Source organism: Felis catus, chromosome B2, assembly GCF_018350175.1.
Source record: "Felis catus isolate Fca126 chromosome B2, F.catus_Fca126_mat1.0, whole genome shotgun sequence".
NCBI lineage: Eukaryota > Metazoa > Chordata > Mammalia > Carnivora > Felidae > Felis > Felis catus.
The window spans coordinates 36,949,136-36,973,283 of record NC_058372.1 but is presented as its reverse complement, the minus strand read 5'-3'; the positions used below and the strand labels follow the sequence as shown (position 1 = coordinate 36,973,283).

The window sequence follows — 24,148 nt, the reverse complement described above, 5'->3', positions numbered from 1 at the left end:
CTTCACATGTCTTATTCTATACTTTATTGCATCCTCATAGCCACCATTTTGGGGGTGGGGTTATCCCCATTTTCTCAATGAGGAATTGAGATCCTATAGTCCTATGTCTCCTTATCTTACCCCAGCTTCTGCCACTGATGACTGTGACCTTGGATAGGTTTCTCAGTTTCCTCCTTTATAAAAAGCTGTGGTTTTGATCCTTAAGTCCTTTCCAGCTCTAGGGTTCTAGGCATCTGTGAATATTTATTATTGTTGCTATTTGGGCATGAAAAAAAAAGGCCATTCAGGGAATTTCCCCCCTCTCAGTGAATTAATAACTTAATAGTAACACTGTCAGGTTGTTCAGACTAAATAATTTATTTTCCCATCACAAAGTGAGTACCCATTATGTATGTGGCCTTAGAAAGCTACTGTAAAATAAATCAAGTAAATAGGCTTGGTGACAGGCTCTCCATCAGTTGTTACTAGCCCTGGGCACATGGGCAAATCGCTACCTGCAGGATTGTGTGATGATTTTAAAGTGTGTTATAGGTTAAGTGCTAAGTATTTTTATTAATTTAGGAAGTACTTTGGCATGTGGCCTTTAAAATTGCATTATTATATTATCATAAATCTTGATTAAGGCAACAAAACATATTTACTATGGCCAGCTTCACAGCTGGGTGAAATATTTTATAGCGTGTATAATGAGCCACTAGATGATGGTGATTCTCTGTTCACATCTGAAAGATGAGAGTTGGGAAATGAATTAGAGGCTTTAAAGGGCTATTTAATTGTGAAAATTAATTTCAAGGAACAGTATCATGTGCTCAGTGAGTATTTAATAATTGAGGAGGAGGAGGGAAAAAAGGGAATTGTGAGGCTTTCAAACCTTCTTAAGTCCATTTTGGAAAAAGGAGAAAAACATAATGCTAATGTGACTTTCAAAGACATACTCTACAACAGTAATGTAAAAGAAGCAAAATTAACCAGTACTAGGCATTTTAAGAGTTAAATATTCTCCCAATTTGAAGCCAATATGTTCTAGATACACTGTGCCTGGCAAGCAGATGTTTTCAATGGATGTGGAATCTCTCAGAGGGCATTTTGAAAACTTACAGGGGCATTTTTGTTTTCTAATGTGGTTGAGATACATATTATTTTATTATAAATTATTTTCTTTTGTTTTTTCCCTTACATTTTAGCCAGTGTCTTATTTTAAGTTGTTGAGTAGGTTCTAAATCTCTGAATTGTATTTCAGAACAGTGTGTGTTGGGGCAGGGGGTGGTTAGCAAGATATTTGTTATAAAAAATAAGTTTGGGTCTGATGGGGTTGATGGCCATTGTATTAGTTTTCTATTGGTACATAACAATGAACTACAAACTTCCAGCTTAAAGCAGCAGCCATTTTTATCTCACAATTTCTGTAGGTCAGAAGTCCAGGCACAGTATAGCTGTATTTTTGCTTGGGGTGTCCCCAGGCTGAAATCAAGGTGTCTGCAGAAGCTATGATCTCATCTGAAGCTCGGAGTCCTCTACCCAAGCTCCTTGGTGATAGACAGAACTCAATTCCTTGCACTCACGTGACTGAGGCCCTCATTTTCTTTCTGGCTGTAAGCTGGGCTGGCGGGGAGGGGGGGGTCACTCTTGGGCCCTAATCACATGGCCTACTTGTAGTCTGGCAACTTCTTCAGAGTCAGCAGGGGAATTCTTCCAGTCTGCTTACACACACACACACACACACACACACACACTCAAGGGGGGATTGATTATACAGGATGCATACACCAAGGGGTGGAAATCACGGGGGCTGTCTTACAATTTCGCCTACTGCATGGCCACTGGTATCAAATCTTCATACCTCTGACTCTTATCTATGTTAATGGACCTCACTTATTTGAAACAGGACCTGCTAGCTATTTTAAGCATTTGTATAGGTGTTGTCTACTGTGCAACAGGTATTTTTCTAGGCACTGAGATGAACAGGGTAGTCTTTGCTCCCAGGGAGGTTATCTTCTAGTGATAGGTGCAGTGAAGAAAATAAAACAGAATAGAGGGTTAGAAGTGGGGTGGAGGGTGGATGTTCCTTTAGGTGAGGTGATCAGGGAGCAGATACCTGAATGGTGAGTAGTCAGTAGTGGTCTCTGAGGACAAAATATTCTGGTAGTGCGGACATAATTATAAGGGCCCTGAGTTCAGAGACCAGCTTGTCTGTGTTTAAGGAAGGCAAGACCAGAGTGGCTGGACTAGAATGTATGAGGAGGAGGGTAGGAAATAAGTTTGGGGAGGTGCTTGGTCATAGTGCATGCAGAGCCATGTTAAAGGGTATGATTTTTATTTAACGTGAGATAGGAAAGCGTTGAAGAGTTGTAAACAATAGGGCGACCAGTCTGATACACATTTTCATAAGGTTTGTGTTGAGAAATGGCCTGTCAGGGGGAGGGCTGATGTATAAACACAAAGAGATGAATTCTGTGAAGGAAATGATTGCGGTGTATGAGTGTAGAGGACAAGGGACCCAGACAAGACTGAAGTCAAGGAAGGCTGCCTTGAGGAAGTGGCACCTGGGAGATGGAAGGCGAAAGACGAAAGGTAGTCCCAGAAGGGGAACAACTTATGCCAAGGCTCCATGATGTAAGGGAGCTTGTCAAGTGAGGGACCATTGGGGGAAATAACTGCATAGTTAGGAGGCAGATTCCACAAGTCTTGAAGGCCTCGTTAATTGTGTTTTTTTTTTCTTTTTTTCTGTTGTTCTTTCATGTTAAGAGCGTTGGGAAGCCACTTAAAGGGTTTTAAGCGAGAGTGGGTGTCCTAAAGGGAGGGGTTGAAGGAGACGGTTCATAATCAGTTTTAAAATTTGAGAGATTCCAGTCTGGCTGCTGTGTGGAGGATGGTTTGGAGTGGAAGCAGGGAGATCAGTTAGGAGCTAAGTGATGGTCCGAGTGAGAGACAAGCATGGCGTGGACTCGAATGGTAGCATAGAACTTGCCATGAAGTGAGTCGACTTCAGAGTTCATTTCGGAGGTAAAACCGAAAGACTTCCCGCTGGATTAGGGAGGGAAAGTGAGCTTAAGGGAGGTGTCGTTCTGGTTTCTCGAATTGGGTTCATTGAGCTGGCAGCTCTGCATGGGGACAGTTTTTTCATGGGAGAGAGGACATAGAGAGTATGAAGTGAGTTTTGAAGTACTTCTGAGGTAACCCAAGTGAAGATGTAAAGTAGGCAGTATATAGGAGTCTGGAATTCGGAGAAGAGGTCTGTTAGTATCTATATGAACTTTTTGGTTAATTTTGAGGACTTAAGTATGTCTGACACCGTATTAGATTCTGGGAATATAAAGAGGAAGGAGATGTTATGTTCACTCGGTATTTGTTGAGTACCTCTAGGCACCATGTCATGGTTGTTGCCCTCTGTGAGTTTACTGACCAACAAGGCAGGTGTTTAATAAAATCCTAGTGTGTTGTAATGGGGGCAGTGATAGAGGGAAATAGCATGTAAAAAGGGCGCCTGACCCAGACTGGCAACATCAGTGAAGGCTCTTGCTGAAAGGCATGAAACCTGTTCTGAGCCTTGAAAGAAGAGACAGAATTAGCCAGACGAGGGGAATATAAAAAGTGCCGGCAGTAAAAGTCCTGGTTGTCTGAGAGAAGACAGTGGCGTCTCAGAAAAGCCATCAAGTCTACATCCCTGGCTTTCACTAGAGGCTCGACAAGTGGGAAGGCAACGTCTATGCCGGAGTTGGATGTTTTTACGGTGGTGGTGATGGGACTCTTATGAAGCTACTCTTGCTCTGCAGCCCTTTTGGAAAGAGGGGAGAAGAATATTCATAGCTGGCAGGGACTTCAGAGAATTTGTAGCCCTTTCTTCTCACTTACAAAGTAGCCAGTAGCCAGAGGAGAAATGATTGGCTGATACCTTGTCAGCAAGTCCGTGTCTCCCAGAGTCAAGGCTAAGGGTCCTCACACTGCTACAAGAGTGGCAGTGCCTTTAACTACTTGTTCCCACACTTTCCCTGACATCTTTCGCTGGAAAGAGAATGTCCTGGAAATACCTAGATACTGCCTGCCATTGAGTAATGCGGGTCTCCACATGGGCTGTGTCTTTGGAAGCTGATGCTAGCCTAGGTTTAGTTCTTTACCTGTATGGCAAAGTGGACTTGGTCCTTTCTGGGCTGCCTCTTTAAATTTAAACAGAGAAATCTCTCCGGACAGTCCATATTTGTAACTTCTCTTCATCTCTCTACCCATTTGTGTCTTTGTCCTTTTCTTCATCACGCACTGGTAGTGAATCGTAATAATAGTAGTAGTTGTAATAGTAATGACAGTAGTGGTAGATATTTACTGAGCATTTATTATGTGCCAGTTACCATAGTATTTGCTTTTCTTTACCTCATTTAATTCTACCAACAGCCTCCAAGGTAGCATTTTCTTATTGCCATGTTTACAGAAGAGAAAACAGAGGCTTAGAAAGAGGTTAAGTAATGTGTCAAAGCTTACACAGTAGTATGTGGTGGTGCCAAGATTTGAACTCAGGCAGAGTGACTTGAGATACTCTTTACTGCCTTTCCTAAGATAAACTATCTTATAGAAATTCTATATTTCTATCAGAAAACTATCTAATAGAAATATAAGGTGAGCTACAAATGCAAGCCATGCTTGTAATCCAAAATTTTCTAGTAACCATGTTGAAGAATAAAAATAGGTAAAATTAATTTAAAAATTAAAAATTTATAATGTTTATTTTTCAGAGAGAGGGGGAGGGAAAATATGAGTGGGGGAGAGGCAGGGAGAAAAGGGAACAGAGGATCTGAAGAAAATTAATTTAAAAATTAAAACTTTATAATGTTTGTTTATTTTTCAGAGAGAGAGAGAGAGAGGGAGGGAGGGAAAATATGAGTGGGGAGGGGCAGGGAGAGAAGGGAACAGAGGATCTGAAGCAGGCTCTGCACTGACAGCAGCGAGCCTAGTGCGGGACTCGAATTCACCGACTGTGAGATCATGACCTAAAGCGAAGTCAGATGCTTAACCACTGGACCACCCAGGCGATCCTAAAAATACTTTATTGAGCCCAGTATATCTCCCATATTATAATTTCAACACCTACTCAAGATAGAAAAGTAAATGAGATGTTTTACTGTGTCTTTGAAATACAGTGTATATTTTATACGTACAGTACACCTCAGTTTGGACTCGCACATTTCAGGTGCTCAATAGCCACATGTGATGAGTGGCTACCATTTTGGCTAATGCAGCTCCAGAAGTGGATGAAAGTTCCGAGCACTTTCTATTGCTTTAGTCAACTAGAGAGAGAAAAAAACGTGCTGGAAATCAGCAGATGAGGCAACTGAAAGGGAAGAAAGCAGAGTAGTAATTCCTGGGTCTGACCCGTGAACAGGAACAGGTAGAGAAGAGTTTCCTCTGTTTTTTTCCCTGAAGCCAGCCAGTAAGGTATCTTTTTTCTTTCCAAATTGAGACTCAGCATTTTCCCATATTGTTACTCTTCGGCTTATTTTCATAGTGGTCCATTCCTTAAGATGCTTTGGGACTAAACAAGCATTTGTGACTGGCCCATCAGATATTGCAACATTGTTTCTATGGAAAAGACTTAAGCCTCCTGAGGTTTCTAAAAACTTGTTTTTGGAATGTTGTCTTTCATACATTGTGGGGAAGATTGGAGAGGAAATTATAGTTATCATTTGCTTTATGATCTTTAAGTCACAGATCAATGATCTGTTAAAGCACAGAAAGAAGAATAATGAACTTTTTTAGTTCCTATTTACGGGTAATGTTCATCACCTGTTACTTTCTTCCCACTGTACCTAGGTTCCTAGTAAGCCTTCACCAGTTGTTGAAGATTGGCTGAGAAGCAAGTATCTATAGAACTATTTGAATCCTTTCCTTCATACACTTGCTTCTGGTTTGGTCCTACCCCTTATAATTAAGCAACACAGGCTCATCCTAACAAGCTAAATAATGTAGAAGTATAGAAAGAATGGACTTCCTTTGTTCGGAAAATGCAAACCTGTCTATTGGCTAAAAGCACATCAACAGGATTTTTATATTTTTGTGAATGGAAAAATAGAATAATGATAGAGTAAAGATTTTAAGGGAATGTTGGCTCTCAGGTTTATACTGTTGTTCATGTTTGTTTATATTCTATAAAAGTACGTATGGCATTTACTATTGAAAAAGCTATGCATCGCTAGAGACTTAGAGGACACCAAGAAAGGTGTTGTATAATAAAGTGGTTTTGTAAGTTTAAAAATATTTGAAAGAATTTGAGAAATATGAGAAACAGTATGCAAAGTATGATACAGGAGTGTAACCGTAGACAGTAAAGTGGAAATTAGGAAATCAAATACCTGCTGAATATTAGGGGGAGGGAAAACTTGTTGATGAAAACATTTGATTGTAAGTAGTTGAGAGATTTTTTTTAAAGCCGTTAATTTATTTTGAGAGAGCATGCTCCCCTGTGAGGGTGGGGGAGGAGCAGAGGGAGGGAGAGAAAGAGGTAGAGAGAATCTCAAGCAGGCTCCATGCTCAGTGCATAGGCCAATGCAGGGCTTAATCCCACGAACTGTGAGATCATCACCGGAGCTGAAGTCACGAGTCAGATGCTTAACTGACTGAGCCAAGAGATGTTTTTTTTTTGCTGTTTAATTTTTTTTTAATCTTTATTTTTGAGAGACAGAGACAGCATGACTGGGGGAGGGGCAGAGAGAGAGGGAGACACAGATTCTGAAGCAGGCTCCAGGCTCTGAGCTGTCAGCACAGAGCCCGACGTGAGGCTCGAACTCACGAAATGTGAGATCATGAGCTGAGCTGAAGTCAGCCACTTAACAGACTGAGCCACCCAGGCGCCCTGAGAGATGTTTTTAAGATGAGCACATATATTTTTATCCTTGATCCCCAAGAATGACACAGTTGTACATTTGGGTCTATAGCCTACAGCCTATGCTTGGATCATTTCAATGTAATATTTATTGATTGAATGTTGCCCTTGTGGAACACCAGGGAGCAATACCTAGTTACTGTTCTCTAGGATTTTGTGTTGTAACTCATTTTCAGGTAACTCCTAAAAATCTGTTATTTACTAAATTTCTCTGTGCATCAGAATTTGCTCATTTCTACTCACGTTGCTTCTCAGTAAAGTACAAGTCAGATCTTGTGTTTTCATCCTTTTCTTAAAAGCCTTTTGATAAAAATATCTTACCACCTTTTTTAAGTTTCTACTTTTTAAAGTTTATTGAAATACCGTTTATGTAAAAGATAAATCAGTAATTGTTTTAATAGAAGGAAACACTTTATTTTTTTTCAACGTTTATTTATTTTTGGGACAGAGAGAGACAGAGCATGAACGGGGGAGGGGCAGAGAGAGAGGGAGACACAGCATCGGAAAAAGGCTCCAGGCTCCGAGCCATCAGCCCAGAGCCCGACGCGGGGCTCGAACTCACGGACCGTGAGATCGTGACCTGGCTGAAGTCCGAAGCTTAACCGACTGCGCCACCCAGGCGCCCCAGAAGGAAACACTTTAGAAGTACAATGAGTTTAAATGTAAAACTTCCTACTCTTTCCCTTGAGGGTCCCCATCCCCTCCCCTCCCCAGAGGTTACTGCTGTTATTTCCCATTTGCTGCAGTCATGGACGTTTAGTCCCCCAGCTTTTTGCTATTACAAACAATGCTAAATTAATAACTTTTTATATATCCCTGGAAGTACAATTGTGGAGTTATAGGTAGTATATATTTAAGAATTTGGCAGATTCTGCCAAACTAACCTCCACAAAGCTGAACCAGTTTGTTATACTTCTAACAGTATATAAGAGCATGGCTTCTACACATATGATTTAGCTATAGAATTTTAGAACTTGAAGTTATCACAGAATGTAGCCTACCCCCTCCCACTCCTTTTCCAAGGTAGAAACTGGAAATGGTTTGCCTAGATCTAACCCAGCAGAACTTATGAGTACTTCCCAGTCTTAGATCTGTGTTCCCTTGGAGGCATCTTAGTTTTAGACACATTTTATATTGTGAGGTTCTACCAGACTGTGTATCTGTTTCTGTCTCTTCTCTGTTATTAATCAAAACAAACTTACTTTTCAGTCTCATATTTGCAGATATTACCCCAAGACTCCTGCCTTTGCCATCTTATCTGCATGGAACATCTTTTACTTAATATCCTTAAAAAGTGACCTTCTTCCATTATTTAAAACTCACCTTATCTACAGGGTGTATGGGTTACTTTAGATATACTCATGGTTCTGCACAGTGTTTTAAGAATCTTGTTTCCTCAACAGCAGCTAAACCCTACCTGGGTGGCCAAGTAAAACATAAGCTGCTTCTTTCTTTATAAACTTAGAGCATTTCTGCTACATTTGATCATTTTGTGTTTGTCAAATAATATAATACCGCTTCAATGAAATGAAATCTAACTTAATAGCATTAAAAACTTTATTAATCACAGTATATTTTTTTCTCTTAGAAATGACCTTCAGAAATATTGTGCTTCTAAAGTATGAATAGATTCTCCTCTTGTGTGACTATATTTATTCCTTAGGTGCCTGCATTGTAGCCTTGTTTCTCTTATAAAGGCATGGTCTTAGTATCTTTTCTTGATGGGCTATGAGAATTTGTGTCAGTGATATCCCAAGTTGGTGCTGTAGCTGAGCTGGTCACATATCAAGATTATGACTTTAGGTAAAGAAACAGCTGATGAAATTCTAAGGAACAGAGATCAACCTTGATGCATATTTTGATCATGATAAAAGAGATAGACTTCAATATTAGATATGAATTAAATTTGGTCCATGAATGTTGTTCAAAACTGAGGATGGCAGTCTAATCATAAGCTCATCAATTATTCAGTAGCATCTTGGGGGTATTAGTGTATAGAATATAGAAGACCCATATACTATCCTTTAGAGTCTTTGTTCTAAAACAGAATGAAAAAAAAATACAGTATTCTCTCTCTCTCTCTCTCTTTTTTTTTTTATGGGTTTTATGCTCCCACAGCGTAAGTGAAGTTTATACATGCACCAGAAGAGGGTGAAAGACAGGGCACATATTTGCTTATTCACAGGGGTTTGTGGAAGATTTAGGGGAAGATTGTTTGGAACATGACAGGATGACAGTTTTACAGGAAAGGTCAATTTTCCTAAGCTCAAGAGACATGAACTTGAACTTTTGGCTAAGTTTTTCTGTTGCTAAATGAAGGTTGTTTGCTTGACATGTGCTGTTCGTTCCCTTATTCTTACATATGCACTATAGCTTTGGATTTGGCTATAGATTTAGTTTGGCTATACATTTGGAGCAGTGGCTGTCATTTCAGACAATAACTCCTAGTCTGCAGGATGATAATTACTCTGATTTTTATTCTTTTTTTTTTCATTGCTGTAGAGAATGCTATGTTGAAGGAATAAAGACAATGCTCATAAAACTAAAGAGAAAAGGGGGAAAAAAACAAAAGGAAGACTAGTATCAATTGTGAACATTTCCTTTAGATTATGTTCTAGAATGGCAACAAATAAACTTATAAGTCAAGATTTTTAGGTGGACTGACTTCTAAGACTTGATCTTTTTTTAAATTCACAGCTCACAGAAAGTAGCCTGGATATGGGGTTTAACAAACTGCATCAAAGTATGCACAGTAGAACATTTTTATAACATCTACAAATGAAAAGCCAATTTCCTTTACACAGACAGTAATGCAAATGTTCACAGTAGCTTTGCTACAAAGAAATTAAATTGTTGCAATTGATTATTCTACTGCTTTAATGGGAGTTCATGCTATAATGTTTATTAATTAGGAAAATATCATATAATTTAAATCTGGGCAAAATATTATAGACCCATAAGTTGCCACTGAAGAAATTAAACAGAAATGGCTTGTCCTGTATTTTCAAATATTATTACAACTAATAACCTCTGCACTCATCATGACTTATTCATTGCTTTTTGGCTCTAGGTGCATATATATTTTTTTGCTCCCAGCATACAGTTCATGCAGTCTTCAATGGACTTGGGACCAATAAGACTGAGCACCTGAAAAAGGATGTTTATATAAACTCTGAGAAGTATAAGTGATAGTCACTTCTTAGAGTTGTAGCCTGTGACTTGTCATTCCCAAAAGTCATCCCATCTTTTAGATGGTTGCCTTACAGGGACTTAAACAGTAGAACAAACACGACCTGAGAGACTGAGGGAAGTTGGTAGCTGGATAATGCATGTCTTTGGGTAAACATTCAGAACTTAGGTTAATAAAATCTGATAGTAAGTTTCACCTTATGCTTTTCTGGAGCATAAGCTTAAGAAAGTACTTTGTAGGGAAGAAAGAAGAAGTTTCAGTATTTAGGGAAACTTTAAAACAACAGAAGGAAGCTCCCTTGGGTCATTTGATATTTTTGTTCTAGGATAGCTGATTTAAACGCTTTTGTTTGTTTGCAGGTATTTGGGAAAGATTGTTTTAGAGATTGGAGCCAGAGAAACTGAAGACAGAAAATAAAATTAATACTGTAAATTATATACTAGGCTGTTTTTGCCTTGGGCATCTTAGATATTTTGTGATGGAGTAATAGAATAGGTTCCCCCAACCACCACAAAATTAGATATCATTGCCAAACTGAGCCAGAAGCATTGCCTTATTTAGGAGAATGCTTCTCAAAAAGGGCCAAGGCCACTGGTGAGCCCTGATCAAAAAATATTGGCAAGTGTCAGTTGATCTCATAGTCTTTCATTTATATATATCCTTTGGCAACTTATTAAAAACCAATCAAGTGAAGTGTTAAGGGTATGCAAAACGGCATTCATAAACCCACATTAGCATAATACTAGAGTCTAGAAAGGATTTTAATTTTTTAAATATTAGCAGTATTTTAATATATATCTGGATAAATGACATGGTGCTCTCAGTACCTTTTTAAAAAAATTATTTTTTAATTCAAGTACAATTAACATACACTGTTATTTTAGTTTCAGGTATACAATTTTATATTCTGCTAATAATTCTGGCTACTGTGTAGTCTGTAGCAACATTGCAAAGCTCCTGTTCCATGTATGAACATGCTTAAGTTAGAATTATTTTACATTTTCAGAGAGATCCATATTATCAGTGTATGTTGGGTTGGTTGTACTTTTCACAGTTGTTTCTATTCTTGTTTTTTTATTATAAATTGCTGTTCAATTGTATCATTGTCAGCTTAGTTTGTTATAGATTTTCTCTTAACCCTGTACTGTACATGGATGCATATTTGTATTAACAATATTCTTGGTCTGTAATTTTTGAGTAATTAGAATTTAACTACATTCAGTTAAAATCTGAGTTATTCTCCCTATATTAGTAAAGCAGATGTGTACGTAATCTCCAAAAGCTGGCTTGAGAAATGACACTTCATTCTATCAGCCAAGGCATATTTTACCTAATCTAAACAGGGTGTCTTGAAAAGAATTTGAGGACTGCTGGTCAGGGAAGCTAGTTGGCAGGAATCATAGAGTCATTTCTGATTTCTTCCATGTCACTGTGGCATAGCTCTTGTTAGTTCAGGCCTTTGACAGACGTTGGTTTGGATGTGCTGTTTATTGTCTGTGCCCTTGGACTAGTGCCTAATCTTGTCTGTGTCTCAATTTCCTATCTGTAAAATAGAATTAAAAACAGTACTTTCCTAAGCTAGTTCTTTGAATACTAGATAAGATGGCGTGTATAAAATACTTAAGAGTCTGCCTGGCTTATAGTAAGTCCACTGTAAATCGTAACCATTATTATTAGGTAAAAGGTACTTTCTGTGTCCTACTGCAAAATAGTTAATTTGCTACTAGATTGTAATTTTGTTTTAAACTTCTTTTTGGGTTAAAGCATTCAACCAATGTTTGTTCAACATATGTTTTAATGCCTTTTGTATGAAGGTTTGTTGTTGATTTTTTTTTTTTAATTTATTTTGAGAGAGAGAGACAGTGTGATCAGGGAGGGGGCAGAGAGAGAGGGGGAGAGAGAGAATCCCAAGCAGGCTCTGCACTGTCAGCTCAGAGCCCAAAACGGGGTTCAATCCCACAAACCCTGAGATCATGACCTGAGCCGAAATAGAATTGGATGCTCAACCAACTGAGTGAGCCACCCAGGCGCCCCTGGAAGTTCATTGTTAATAATAGTGTATATTTCAAGTGATCTTCTTGATTATTTCAAATTTGGAGGTCACTTTTTTACTGAAACATATTTGACATATAACATCATATAGACTTAAGGTGTGTAACGTGTTAATCTGATATGTTTGCATGTTGTAATATGATTGCCATTGTAGCCATAATTACCACCTTTATCATGTTACATGATTAGCATTTCTTTTTAGTAGTTGCAATAATTAAATTCTAATGTCTTAGCAAGTTTGATGGTTATAATACAATTTGTTGTCTATATTCACTGTAGTATGCATTAGATCTCTAGGACGTATTATAAAATCTGATTACTAGGAGTAGAATTATCATAATGGGCATTTACTTGTTGTTTTGGCATTGTTCCATTATCTTCAATCAGCGGTTTCCTTGCAGGAACCTTTTTTAGTCTGTTTGTCGTTTTGTGAGCAATAATTTAATTAAAAACCAGATAACATTTGGAAAATTCACATAAGCAGTCACAAGTAAACCTGATACTTACTTGAGCAAATGAGTATACTTCCTGAGCCGTATGTCTTTGTTGAATTCCCTAGGTGCTTATTTATCCTAGACAAGTGAGTGTTTTTGACATGCAGATCATGAGAGAAGGCAATGTTCATCTACATATTAAAGATTACTAAAGCTTAATTTTCCCTCTCATTTTTCTAGGTTAAAAATGAATGTCAGTAGAAGCGTTAAGGCTTTCTCACCAAATTCCTATGGCTTGTATTGTACTTGCTCTGGGATGTGAACATCCCTTTTTGGAGAAAAGTAGCCAGTTGTTTGAATATTAACTTTTACTCTGATACAGGGATATAACATAATTTTCTGAGTTCCTGTTCATTTAATAACCTGTTTAGCATAGTTGTGGTTGCTTTAGTGTGGTACTTACAGAAGATGGCTGTATTTTACTTTCTGAACATCATAAAATCATGGCTTGCTAGTTCTAGAATTAGTATTATTTGTCTTCCGAAGTCCTAGCTTCCTCAGCAGACAGTGAGTTCTTCAAAGGTAGCAACTTTATCTTTTATTAATCTTTGTGTTCCTGTCACCTAGCACTGGGCCTGTATCATAGAAGAGAGCTCAATAAACCTATTTTTTTCTTCAATAAATCTTTTATCAGATGAATCATATACAGATTCAGAAACTAGTTTGTCCCTTGACAAAGTGGAGAATCAATGTGGTAATTGGTAAATGGAGTTATATACACTTTGATAAAATAATCTTGTTAAATGGTCTTGTTATAATATAGTTCTTTAGTATTCCAAACTGTGTATATCCATAAACATTTATTTACAAACGTATAAAATCAGAGTGACAGGAATTTGGGCTGGGACTGGATGTTAGAAATCATTTCATCTTTCCCAGGGAAAGACGTTTCGGGCATCCTGAAGCCAGAAAATGCCTGTGAGACACAGTTGTGCTTCTCACACGGCCCTTAATGCCCCAGTGACAGGACTCTGCAAGGTTTAGGATTAGATTTGCAGAATATCAGAATCAAGGTTACACCTACCAATATAGGCAGTCTACACCTGTTTATTCAGACTTTTGGATGACAAGGGTAGAGTATATATCAAAAGAAGTGAGGTATCCCTCCCATGAGAAAGTAGAATGTGATTTTTTTGACAGTGCTTAAGATGCAGACAGGATATCTTTTATCTCCCCAGGCGATATTAATTTAAAGTTTAAGGAATACTACTTCAAGTTACACACCACATGGGTACCAAGAGCAGAAAGAAATTGCTAAACCATATGCTTGTAAATGCCATTGCTTTCCTCAAGAGAAAGATCATTTATATTTTGTAATTAAAGAGCAGAAGGTCTTTTTAGCCGTAAAGGCCTTTCAGCCAGGAAATAGGCGGGGCCAACAGGGCTTCCCAGGGGGATTTACACAGCATTCAAGGACTCCTTGGCATCTCCACCTGGTGGAACTTTGCTCTTTGTCTATGTCCTGATTAAACACTGGAAAATAAACTTTAATTCTAAAAAATGTGGTGGAAAGCCCTTCTTAAAAGTTTGTAAGCAGTTCTTTCAGAAGTGAGCTTTAAGTAAAGAAACTGATATTTAGGTAAGCTTGTTTGTTTGTTTGTTTGTTTTCAGACTCCTTAAGAAGTAATTATAACATTACAGTGTTAAAAACGACACATGGTGATCTCATTTTATTGATGGACATTGTTTATTATTTTGGTTTGAACAAATGGGTGTGGGTTTCTTATTGCATAGTAAACAGTCAGTAACCCTTAGAATATTAGTACTGCTGCATTTGTCGTCTTTTTTTTTTTTTATGCACTTGAACCCATGAACGTTACCCAACCATGAAAAAGAGTGTTGTTTCTATACCACAATCCCATGTAAATAAATCCATATGAAGTCCTGGAACCCTCAATTAATCATAGTAACTATATGCTCTCACAAATGGTGCCATTTTCTGGTGGTGGTATTCTTGCCCTCTCTTCTAGTAGGTCTGTCCGTATTCCCTCTGCCTTCCTGTTCTCTTTCCTCCCACCTTGAAGGAACAGCTTGAGTGAATAGATTACCCTTGCCTTATCCTGTGAACGTCAGCAAATTTAGACTGGGGCTGTCAACAGGAGCAAATCTCAGAGCACTGTTTGCATCTGAAACAATGTGCCTTCAGTGTAGAAAAAGTCGAACTGAAAACCTCTAAGGTGAAGACCTTTAGTTGGGATATATCAGATACAGTGCCCTAGTAGGCCATGCTGCCCAGGTATCTGATAATCATTCCTGCCTTGGCATAATGTCTGTCTTAGTGTAATGAACTTTTTGTCCTTGTCTCCAAGTTGTTAATTAATTTTCATCTGTAGAGATAATATATAGTCCCTCTGCTTACTGTTTTTAGTCGCTAAATCAGGTACTACTCGTTGTGGCAAATTAAAACACTTGCTGTCTCATACCTGAACTAATTTATTTTGTAATTTTAGTGGCCAAAGTTACCGAAATATTTGTATAAAGTTTTATCATAAATGAAAAATCTTATAAAATTTTAAACATTACAAAGCTATGTAGTGTGCTATTTAAAATTTTCACATTAATTAACTCTGATCCATTGGGTTATTAATAACTCTTGTTAACAATTTGACGTTTGCTTTTTAAGACTTTATTTAACGGAATAACATTTTACTCTAGTACTGTTTTGCAGCTTGCCTTTTTCCACATAAATACATATATTTCAGATTTTTTTCAATGTCAATGGTATCTAAATTTATTCTTCTTAAATCATTATATACTATTCAACTCTATAGATTTACCATTATTTGTTTATCTAATTACTTTTAAATGAGCATTTATGTTTATTCCAATTTTTTACTGTTACAGAAAGTGCTGAGGTTGACATCCTTATGCATTTAATTTTGTGTTCTTGTGTGAATATCCAGGTTACTTTTTACAAATGGCTAGCCAACATCTTTTATTGAAAAAAATCCATATTTCCCACTACTGAATAGAAATGCTGTGTGTGTGTGTGTGTGTGTACATATATTTGTAGTGAATTCCTGTGCATAGTTTATTTGTGGCCTAATGTGTTCCAGTGATCTGTCTCTAATATGACATTGTTCTAATTGCTCTAATTTATGATTTGCTTTCTCATCCACTAAGCTGGGCCCCCACTTTTTTTTCCAGAATACACACACACACACACACACACACACACACACACACACCAAATTTCATATTTATTCTTCCAGATGAACTCCTTTATCCCAACTTAATTTAAAAACTCTGTTGTGATTGTGATCAGGATTACTTTTAATTCCTGTATTAATTAGAACTGTGTTTCTCAACCTGAAACACCTCTTGATAAATATAAAATTCTTACTTCTCAGTGTCAACTTTTTTGTCTGTGCCCATTTACCAAATTATTGTTATTTAACTGTGTTATCCCTACCAAGAATGTTTTCTTGAATTTTGAGGTTTCAAAACATTTTGTGTTCACAATTTAAAGTACAATAGAATTTTTCATATGGTGATTTAGGGGTGATAGATCTCTTTAAACATTGAATCTTTCTATGTCCAAACAATGTATGTCTCTTCATTTATTTCTCCTAAATTCTTTTATAGACTTTGATAATTTACTTATTCTATGAATTTATTCCCAAGTATTGGATGGGCTTGCAATTATAAATTGCAAGTCTTTTTCTTTATATTTTCTAGCTGGTGGTTTTGGTGTGGAAGGATGCTATATATTTTCATATAATAATTTTTTGAGATTACTTTAGTGAACCTCCTTTATTTTCTTTCAGTTGATTTTATTTTTTTCAGTTGATTCCTCCTTTATTTTTTTTCAGTTGATTCTCATGGATTTTTCTTTTTTTTTTTAATTTGATTATTTATTTCAAAAGGAGAGATGATTTCAGAAAAAATATTTAAAAAAAACTATGTTGATGCACTCTCTGGTTCTTTAACATAGAAGCACAAAGTGCACAGAGGAGAGAGAATCCTTAGAACTATGTCTATAGTAAGAACATGTTAGGACAGACTTCTTAAAATTATGTTACAATTCGAAGATTGTTTCTTACCTTTCTTTTTTTTTTTCAATATATGAAGTTTATTGTCAAATTGGTTTCCATACAACACCCAGTGCTCATCCCAAAAGGTGCCCTCCTCAATACCCATCATCCACCCTCCCCTCCCTCCCACCCCCCCCATCTACCCTCAGTTTGTTCTCAGTTTTTAAGAGTCTCTTATGCTTTGGCTCTCTTCCACTCTAACCTCTTTTTTTTTTTTTTCCCCCTTCCCTTCCCCCATGGGTTTCTGTTAAGTTTCTCAGGATCCACATAAGAGTGAAAACATACGGTATCTGTCTTTCTCTGTATGGCTTATTTCACTTAGCATAACACTCTCCAGTTCCATCTCATGGATTTTTCATATGGGGAATCAGATTATCTGCAAATAGTGATTATTTTGCCCCTTTGTTTTCTAATCCATTTAACTTTCACTTGGTTCGATTAATTAATTGCATTGTCTTTTGTTTCTGAAAAATGTTAATAGTGATAAGAGTAGACATCCTTGTCTTATTTCTGATCTTTCTAGGAATGGTTCTAGTGTTTTATTATTAATTAGATGCTTATATCCGTTACGGTTAAACTATGTATATATATCAAGTTAAGGAAGTATTAGTATCCTAATAAAAGGAAATATACTTTTATTCCTATTCAATTAGAACTTTTTTTTTTTAATTTTTTAAAAAATTTTTTTTTCAACGTTTATTTATTTTTGGGACAGAGAGAGACAGAGAATGAACGGGGGAGGGGCAGAGAGAGAGGGAGACACAGAATCTGAAACAGGCTCCAGGCTCTGAGCCATCAGCCTAGAGCCCGACGCGGGGCTCGAACTCACGGACCGTGAGATCATGACCTGGCTGAAGTCGGACGCTTAACCGACTGTGCCACCCAGGCGCCCCAATTAGAACTTTTAAAAATAAATTTAGTAGTGATTGTTTAAAAATATTTTAGCTTTTATTGAGCTAATTATATGATGATTTTTTTTTTCCACTTTGGCCTTTTAATTTGAGGACTTATTTTTCTTAATATTCGTCTGTCATTCTTGGAATTGACTTACTCTGTCATGAATTGTTCTGCTTAATTCTGTTTTCTATGTTTTACATAGGATTTTTGTTATTTATGATGGTTTTTGAGTTTGTAGATATGGTCGCATCTTCCTGTCAGGGTTAAATTGGCTTCGTAAGAAGCAGCAGAAAACTACTTCTTCCCATGTGTAGGAATTGTTTAAATAACACTGGAATTATCTGATGCTTGAAATTTTGAAGAAAGCTGTCCCTAAAACTATTTGGATCTGGCATAATGGGAGGTCCAGGGTCAAGAATACATTTGGGCAGGTAAGGTAGGCTATTTTCTTGGTATTCCTCTCTCCAGGCCAAATCTAAGATTCAAGAAGTACATCAGATAGGCTTTTAAATTCCTTGTTTTCATTGCTTTTGCTAACATCATTAGATCCTCTCATTGTTTCTGGAACTATACAGAAAATGGCTAACATAGAAGGACTGAACTGCAAGGTTGGCCCTTGTCTGGCATCTAGATGGACACTTAGATTTTAAAAGTGTTCCTGCCACCAGCTGATAAGAGTGGCTCACTCTAAGCAGTTTGTACAAACAGTATGGTCTGTATTGAACTCTAGTCCTTCTGGGAGTCTGGAATTTGGATACATGCTAGGCAGGGGCTTACTATTGAAACAGCCCCCATTATAAATCCCCAGGGCATCGGGGCGTCTGGGTGGCGCAGTCGGTTAAGCGTCAGACTTCAGCCAGGTCACGATCTCGCGGTCCGTGAGTTCGAGCCCCGCGTCAGGCTCTGGGCTGATGGCTCAGAGCCTGGAGCCTGTTTCCGATTCTGTGTCTCCCTCTCTCTCTGCCCCTCCCCCGTTCATGCTCTGTCTCTCTCTGTCCCAAAAATAAATAAACGTTGAAAAAATAAAAAAAAAAAAATCCCCAGGGCATCAAGCCTCTAACAAGCTTCCTGGTTGGCAGCATTTAACGTGCTGTCACAACTTGTTGCTGGGGGCATTAAGCATGTCCCATGTAATTCCACTGGGAGAGGACCCTTGGCAGATTATGTCTTGTTCTCAAACTTTGTCCCATATGCTTTTTCAAAACCTTTGCTAATTTTGCTTTGTATTCTTTGGCTGTAATAAATCATAGTCATGAGTTACAATCAAATGCTGAGTCACAGAGTTGATTTCATATGTCAGGCCAAGACACTGATATTAAAAGGCGGTAGCAGAGTTATAAAATATAACTTTAGAAAAAGCCTATAACCATGTCATTACAGGTGTGGAAACAGTCTAATTGAAGTTAGAAAATTTGTCAAAGATCACATATGTCGAGAGTGGCAGAATAAGGTTTAAAGCTTAAGAAACAAGTCAAGAAACAGTTTTGCTCCATTAACTTTAACATTTTCCCCATTTTATTTATCAAATTAAAATCAGCAGTTTAAAAAATTAACTTTATTGGTGTATGTTTCTAAAACAGGCCTTTTAAAATGCAGGTGGGTGGGCCCAAACTATTACTTTGTAAATAATCTAGGGCATTGGGCAAAAATATTTTCAAATATTTTTTGTTTATAAGCTGTGGCATTGGTAATTTTGTTAGAATCATTTGCCTCTTTGCAGTAAGATTCAAAACGGAATCAAACCCTCAATGAACTTTCTCAGCATAAATTTTGTTTGTATATTTGTGCATCAGAGTAAGCTATGTGACCATACGACAACAGAGTCTAAATCAGTGGCTCCTTTTCGGCCTGCTCATTGAAATCAACTTCTGGAAAGTGATTCCACATTCCAGACCAATTGAATCAGAATTTCTGATGGTTAGGGTTCAAGCATCTCTCCGCACCGCCCCCCCCCCCCCCACCGCCTCCCTTTTTTAAAACTCCTCATGTGATTCCAGTGTGCGTAAGCTCATTGACAATCTCTGGTCTAATTAAATTATTTCTACATGGCTAATAAAAATTGTATTTATTCCGTAGTAAGTGGATACTCAGAAAAGCATAATTAAACCATAAATTTAGCAAAATGAAATTGTATGTATTAGAAGTACAGATCTGGAGAACCTATTAAGATATTTATAAATGTAATGTTAATGTTTATTATGTATCAGTTGAAGAATTAAAAATTTATCTTTGTGCTAGTTAACCAAAAATCAGTCATTTCTCATTAATAGTCACTTAGTCTCACTTATGACCTAGATAAAATTTTAAGAGAATATTATACCAGAGAATATAGTCACTGGTATATGCATAGCATTTGTTCAGGCAGAGAAAGAGTCTGTTTTGTTTAGAGCCACGCACCATCCCTGAAATATGGGATAGTGATGTGAGAATTCATGTTGAAGAGGAGTGAGATTTTGAAGTCAGCTCCCAGTAGATTCCACAATTTCATGGCTAACACAGAAAATAACCATGTTATTTTGAACATTGATTGGGTAACCCAGCCAGAAATCAAAAACTAGAAAACAGTCTGATCCTTTGTCTAGAGTACAATCTTTGATCATATGTTAGAGCACGGTTTGGCAAACTATAGTCTTGAGAGTTCTATCTGTCCCTTTTCTGTAAATAATTTTATTGGAACATAGCCGTGCACATTCATTACTTACTGCCTATGGCTGTTTTTGGCTTCAGTGATCTGTACAGACACCGTATAGCTTGCAAAGCCTAAAATATTTACTATCTGACCCTTTGCAGAAAGTTTGCCAACTCCTCTATTAGACTGTTGTATCTTGCATTAAACAATCGAATCATGCATTATTTGCTGATGCTCAAGCTGAATTTGGTCTTTCATACACAGGTGACTGGAGATGATTCAGTTTTTAAGGCTTTCAAATGGAGATTGCAGTTGAAGAAGAGGAATTTGCCTTGGCAACTAGGGAACTATGCTGTTAGACCTCTGATGCTGCTACGATAAGGGGCCAGGAACTTGTCCACTTACCTGGGGCAGGTGTCTCCTTGCGTCACTCATCCTCCATGTCCTTCTGTGTCGCTGTCCTTGCTGGTGCTCTGTCTGCTGGGGGTGAACATGGAGTAGCAAGTAACTGGGGAACCTGGTCTGTGAGGATCTTTCACTGCAGTATCTGGGGATTAAGGCCATTTTTTGTACACCTTGCTAATAATGGATCTAGATACGGAAGTTTAAAGATTGGAGTGGCTTAAGCTTTAATCCTGGTCCAAGTGGAGAGTTCAAGAAGGTGTGGACGTGTAGTGAAGAAGGCACATTCCCCTAGTCTCTGGTGCATTAGAAGGGTAGCAATAGAGGCTGAGCTGTCAGCCACATCTCCACCTTGGGCACCTGAGTGCCAGTGAATGCTCTTACTTGCTGGGTAACTTACCCTTAAAAACATTGTACCTGCAAATATTGGAGAGATTGGAGAATATAAACACTTTTAGCTTTCAAAGAACATAACTCCCCTTTCAAACAGGTAAATCTATTAATGATGTTTCAGCCCTTTGATTTTCAGTTACATCTGTAGAAAAGCATTGCATGCAAAAGCAAGGAAGTGCCTATAAATGAGATTAAATGTAATGATGTTTTGGTAAGCAATCTTACCATCAGAGCTGCAAGTTTATACTAGAAATTACAGTCTTGAGAAAAATATTGGGGTTATTTTTTTTTTGAGGGAGGGTTAAGATTTCATTAATGTCAGGTTATTTTTTATAAAATATTTAAGATATTTTCAGACCAAAATCCCTGAAATTATTTGAAATCTGATGACTTAGTTTATTCTGTTTGTGATTTAGGTCTAGATATATGCCTGGATGGCTTTTCAACTGGGTATAGTTAGTGATACCCAACCTCATTGAATAGATCTATGCTATAAAGAGGAGTTCTTCTGGTTGTTGATGTTCCTTTCCTGAGGTTCTGATAAATAAGAGGCCTGTATTTGGGCATAGTTTTCTAGAATATGATGGCTCCAAGTTCTTTTGTATTGGAAGACCTGGCATTTTTGTTTTCCTAGTGTGATAAGACATTGAAGGGAATGGAATTAATGGAGTCAGGCTCAATTACTTCCCAGAATAAATTGGTTGATAAAGATACCAGTAATGATAAAATCTCTCTCATGTGAATTTTTTTAAAGTACTTTAAATTCTTGCTTAGCTATGTTTGTGGTGTGTGATTTTCTAAGTATACTTCCCTCTCCCCCACTAATTCTTATCCCTCCTTTATGTAACAGATCAGCGAATATCACCTGTTCTACAAGATGAGTAACAGTCACCCTCTTCGCCCCTTTACTGCTGTGGGCGAAATTGATCATGTGCACATTTTGTCTGAACATATTGGTGCCTTGCTGATAGGGGAAGAATATGGCGACGTCACATTTGTTGTGGAAAAGAAACGCTTTCCTGCCCACAGGGTAATTTTGGCAGCGAGGTGCCAATATTTTCGGTAAGTGTATATTACTTTTTGAAGATTCAAGTTACTTGTGGAAAACACTGGTATTTTCTACTCTATGACAAATATGTAACAAAGCATAACAATAAATTCTAGCAGTCTTTCAATTCAGCATCTATAAGAATTCCATCTTTGTAGACTTTTTGTTACTTTTTAATCACCTTTTCCTTCAGAAACCATCTGAGAATTAGCGGGATAGAAGGCTTTCCAGGCTAGACAGTCTCACACCAACCATTTTTCAAGGTCTTGAGAATATTTCTCAGGCTGAATCTTTGTTGCCCTCACCTGCTTCTCACAGTTGAACTTCAGCTGATTTATTGATTTATTGGAAGATAGGCTTCTTGTTGTGTGGGTAGACTGACCTCTGGGCTTGCTAGTAAATATGTATACCTCTTAGTTTCAGACCACTGAGACTCAGGTAACCCAACAGATCTATCTCTAAGATACGCATTTGGCAATCCCATTAGATTAAAGGGAATTCATTTATTGAAAGGAAGTTTCATAGTTACATTAGAATTAAAACTAAGCAAAATATTTATGGACTAATGTAAAAAAATCCTCCTTGGGGTGCCTGGGTGTCTCATTCGGTTAGGTGTCCAACTTCAGTTTAGGTCATGATCTCATGGTTTGTGAATTTGAGCCCCACATTGGGCTCTGTGCTGACAGTTCAGAGTCTGGAGCCTGCTTCACATTCTGTGTCTCCCTCTCTCTGCCCCTCCCCTGTTTGCACAAGTTCTCTCTCTCTCCTTCTCTCTCTCTCTCTCTCAAAAATAAATAAACATTAAAAAAATTTTTTTTTAAATCCTCCTTATACATAACTGTTGTCTGTTACTCAGACCTTTAGCTTCCAGGCTTAAGATTGTTAAGCTAAGCTCTAATGACTCTACATTTTACCTAATAATTGTTAAATGGGAATCACCACTGAATTATAGACTGAGTGATAATTTGTCCTTGATAAATCCTTGGAGTCCATGGAGTCCATATCCATAAAATCATGGATTTACCTAGGAAACTTGATATCTAAAAATTAAGATGCCAAAGGCTTAGAGAAAATTTCAGTTACCTTCTAGTGAAAACTGTAGTCTGATTTTTACAATTAGAGTTAAGTAAGTCAACAAAACAGTATCTAGAGTCACACACACACACACTGTTGTGAAGTGAGTCTCTTGGAAATATTTACCATTTATCTAGAATGTGTTTAGTACATTTTAAACATTTTTAGAGCATTCCATTTTGTACATATAAAATGCCACTGTCGATAAAGCCAGGAGCTTCGAAAAGAGAGCGCACACTGTCCTACTCCCCCTGCTGGTGGTCAGCTCAACCCTGACTGCTGGCCTTGGTCTAGTCATTATTCGTTACCAGCCTCTGTCCTCTGCACACTTTTCCTTTGTGTTTCTGTCCCTTTTCTTACTTTTGGTCCACTCATTACTATTAAAGTGTTTGAGAGACCATTCCTTATTAGGTCAGAACTTTTCAGCCTTATGTTTTATATTTGTTAATATTATATGCCTCTCTTCTTTCAAAAATGATTTGAGACAACTGTGTGTGGGTACCTTTAAATGTTCAGGATATTCTTAAAAGAAACTCACATACTTTTAGAAATTTGAAGATCATTTTGAATGAATGGAATGTACTCCCCTCGCTTACTGAACTTGTTCTTGGTGTCTCTTTGTGGATATTAAACATTTATAATCTATGATGGCTCACTAGGCTGAACTCAGAGTCATTACCAAAGCTGTCTTAGATTCTCATTGCAGACACTGTTCATATGCAAAGGAAATTTAGGAGAGGCCCTAGTCTTGTCATAAAGCCTATCAATTCCCACATAAGGACAAACTAACTGTACAAGAGGGGATTTTTCACAAGTTGGGGGTTCATATTTAGTGTTCTAAGGGAGCCCCATGAAAACCACTTTTAAAGTATTGAGAATTTAGGTAAATACCATGGATCACTCTGCAGGGGGAGTAAGTCTTGGCGAGCCCTCCCTAGGAAAGTATTCTTTAATCTAGTAATTTTAAGGTCATGGTGGGGTGCTCTCTGGATTATTGAAAACCTTTAAGAGTGTTTTTAGGCAGAGTATATAACCGGGTGAAGAAGTATGCTCAGAATATTTGTGAA

General features: G+C 37.6%; 1 protein-coding gene across 5 annotated transcripts in view; it reads left to right on the top strand.

Moving 5' to 3' along the window:
• Positions 1–24,148, top strand: part of BTBD9 (BTB domain containing 9) — a 414,008-nt gene that overhangs the window by 15,671 nt on the left and 374,189 nt on the right. For 3 of the 5 annotated variants that reach the window (XM_045057479.1, XM_045057482.1, XM_045057483.1), the window contains exon 2: positions 21,810–22,021. In XM_045057479.1, coding sequence (XP_044913414.1) covers positions 21,837–22,021 — 185 coding nt within the window. In that variant the 5' untranslated portion in view covers positions 21,810–21,836. Of the gene's footprint in view, positions 1–20,428; positions 20,575–21,809; positions 22,022–24,148 lie in introns of all 5 variants that reach the window. The other 2 variants (XM_045057480.1, XM_045057481.1) reach the window with 1 other exon arrangement.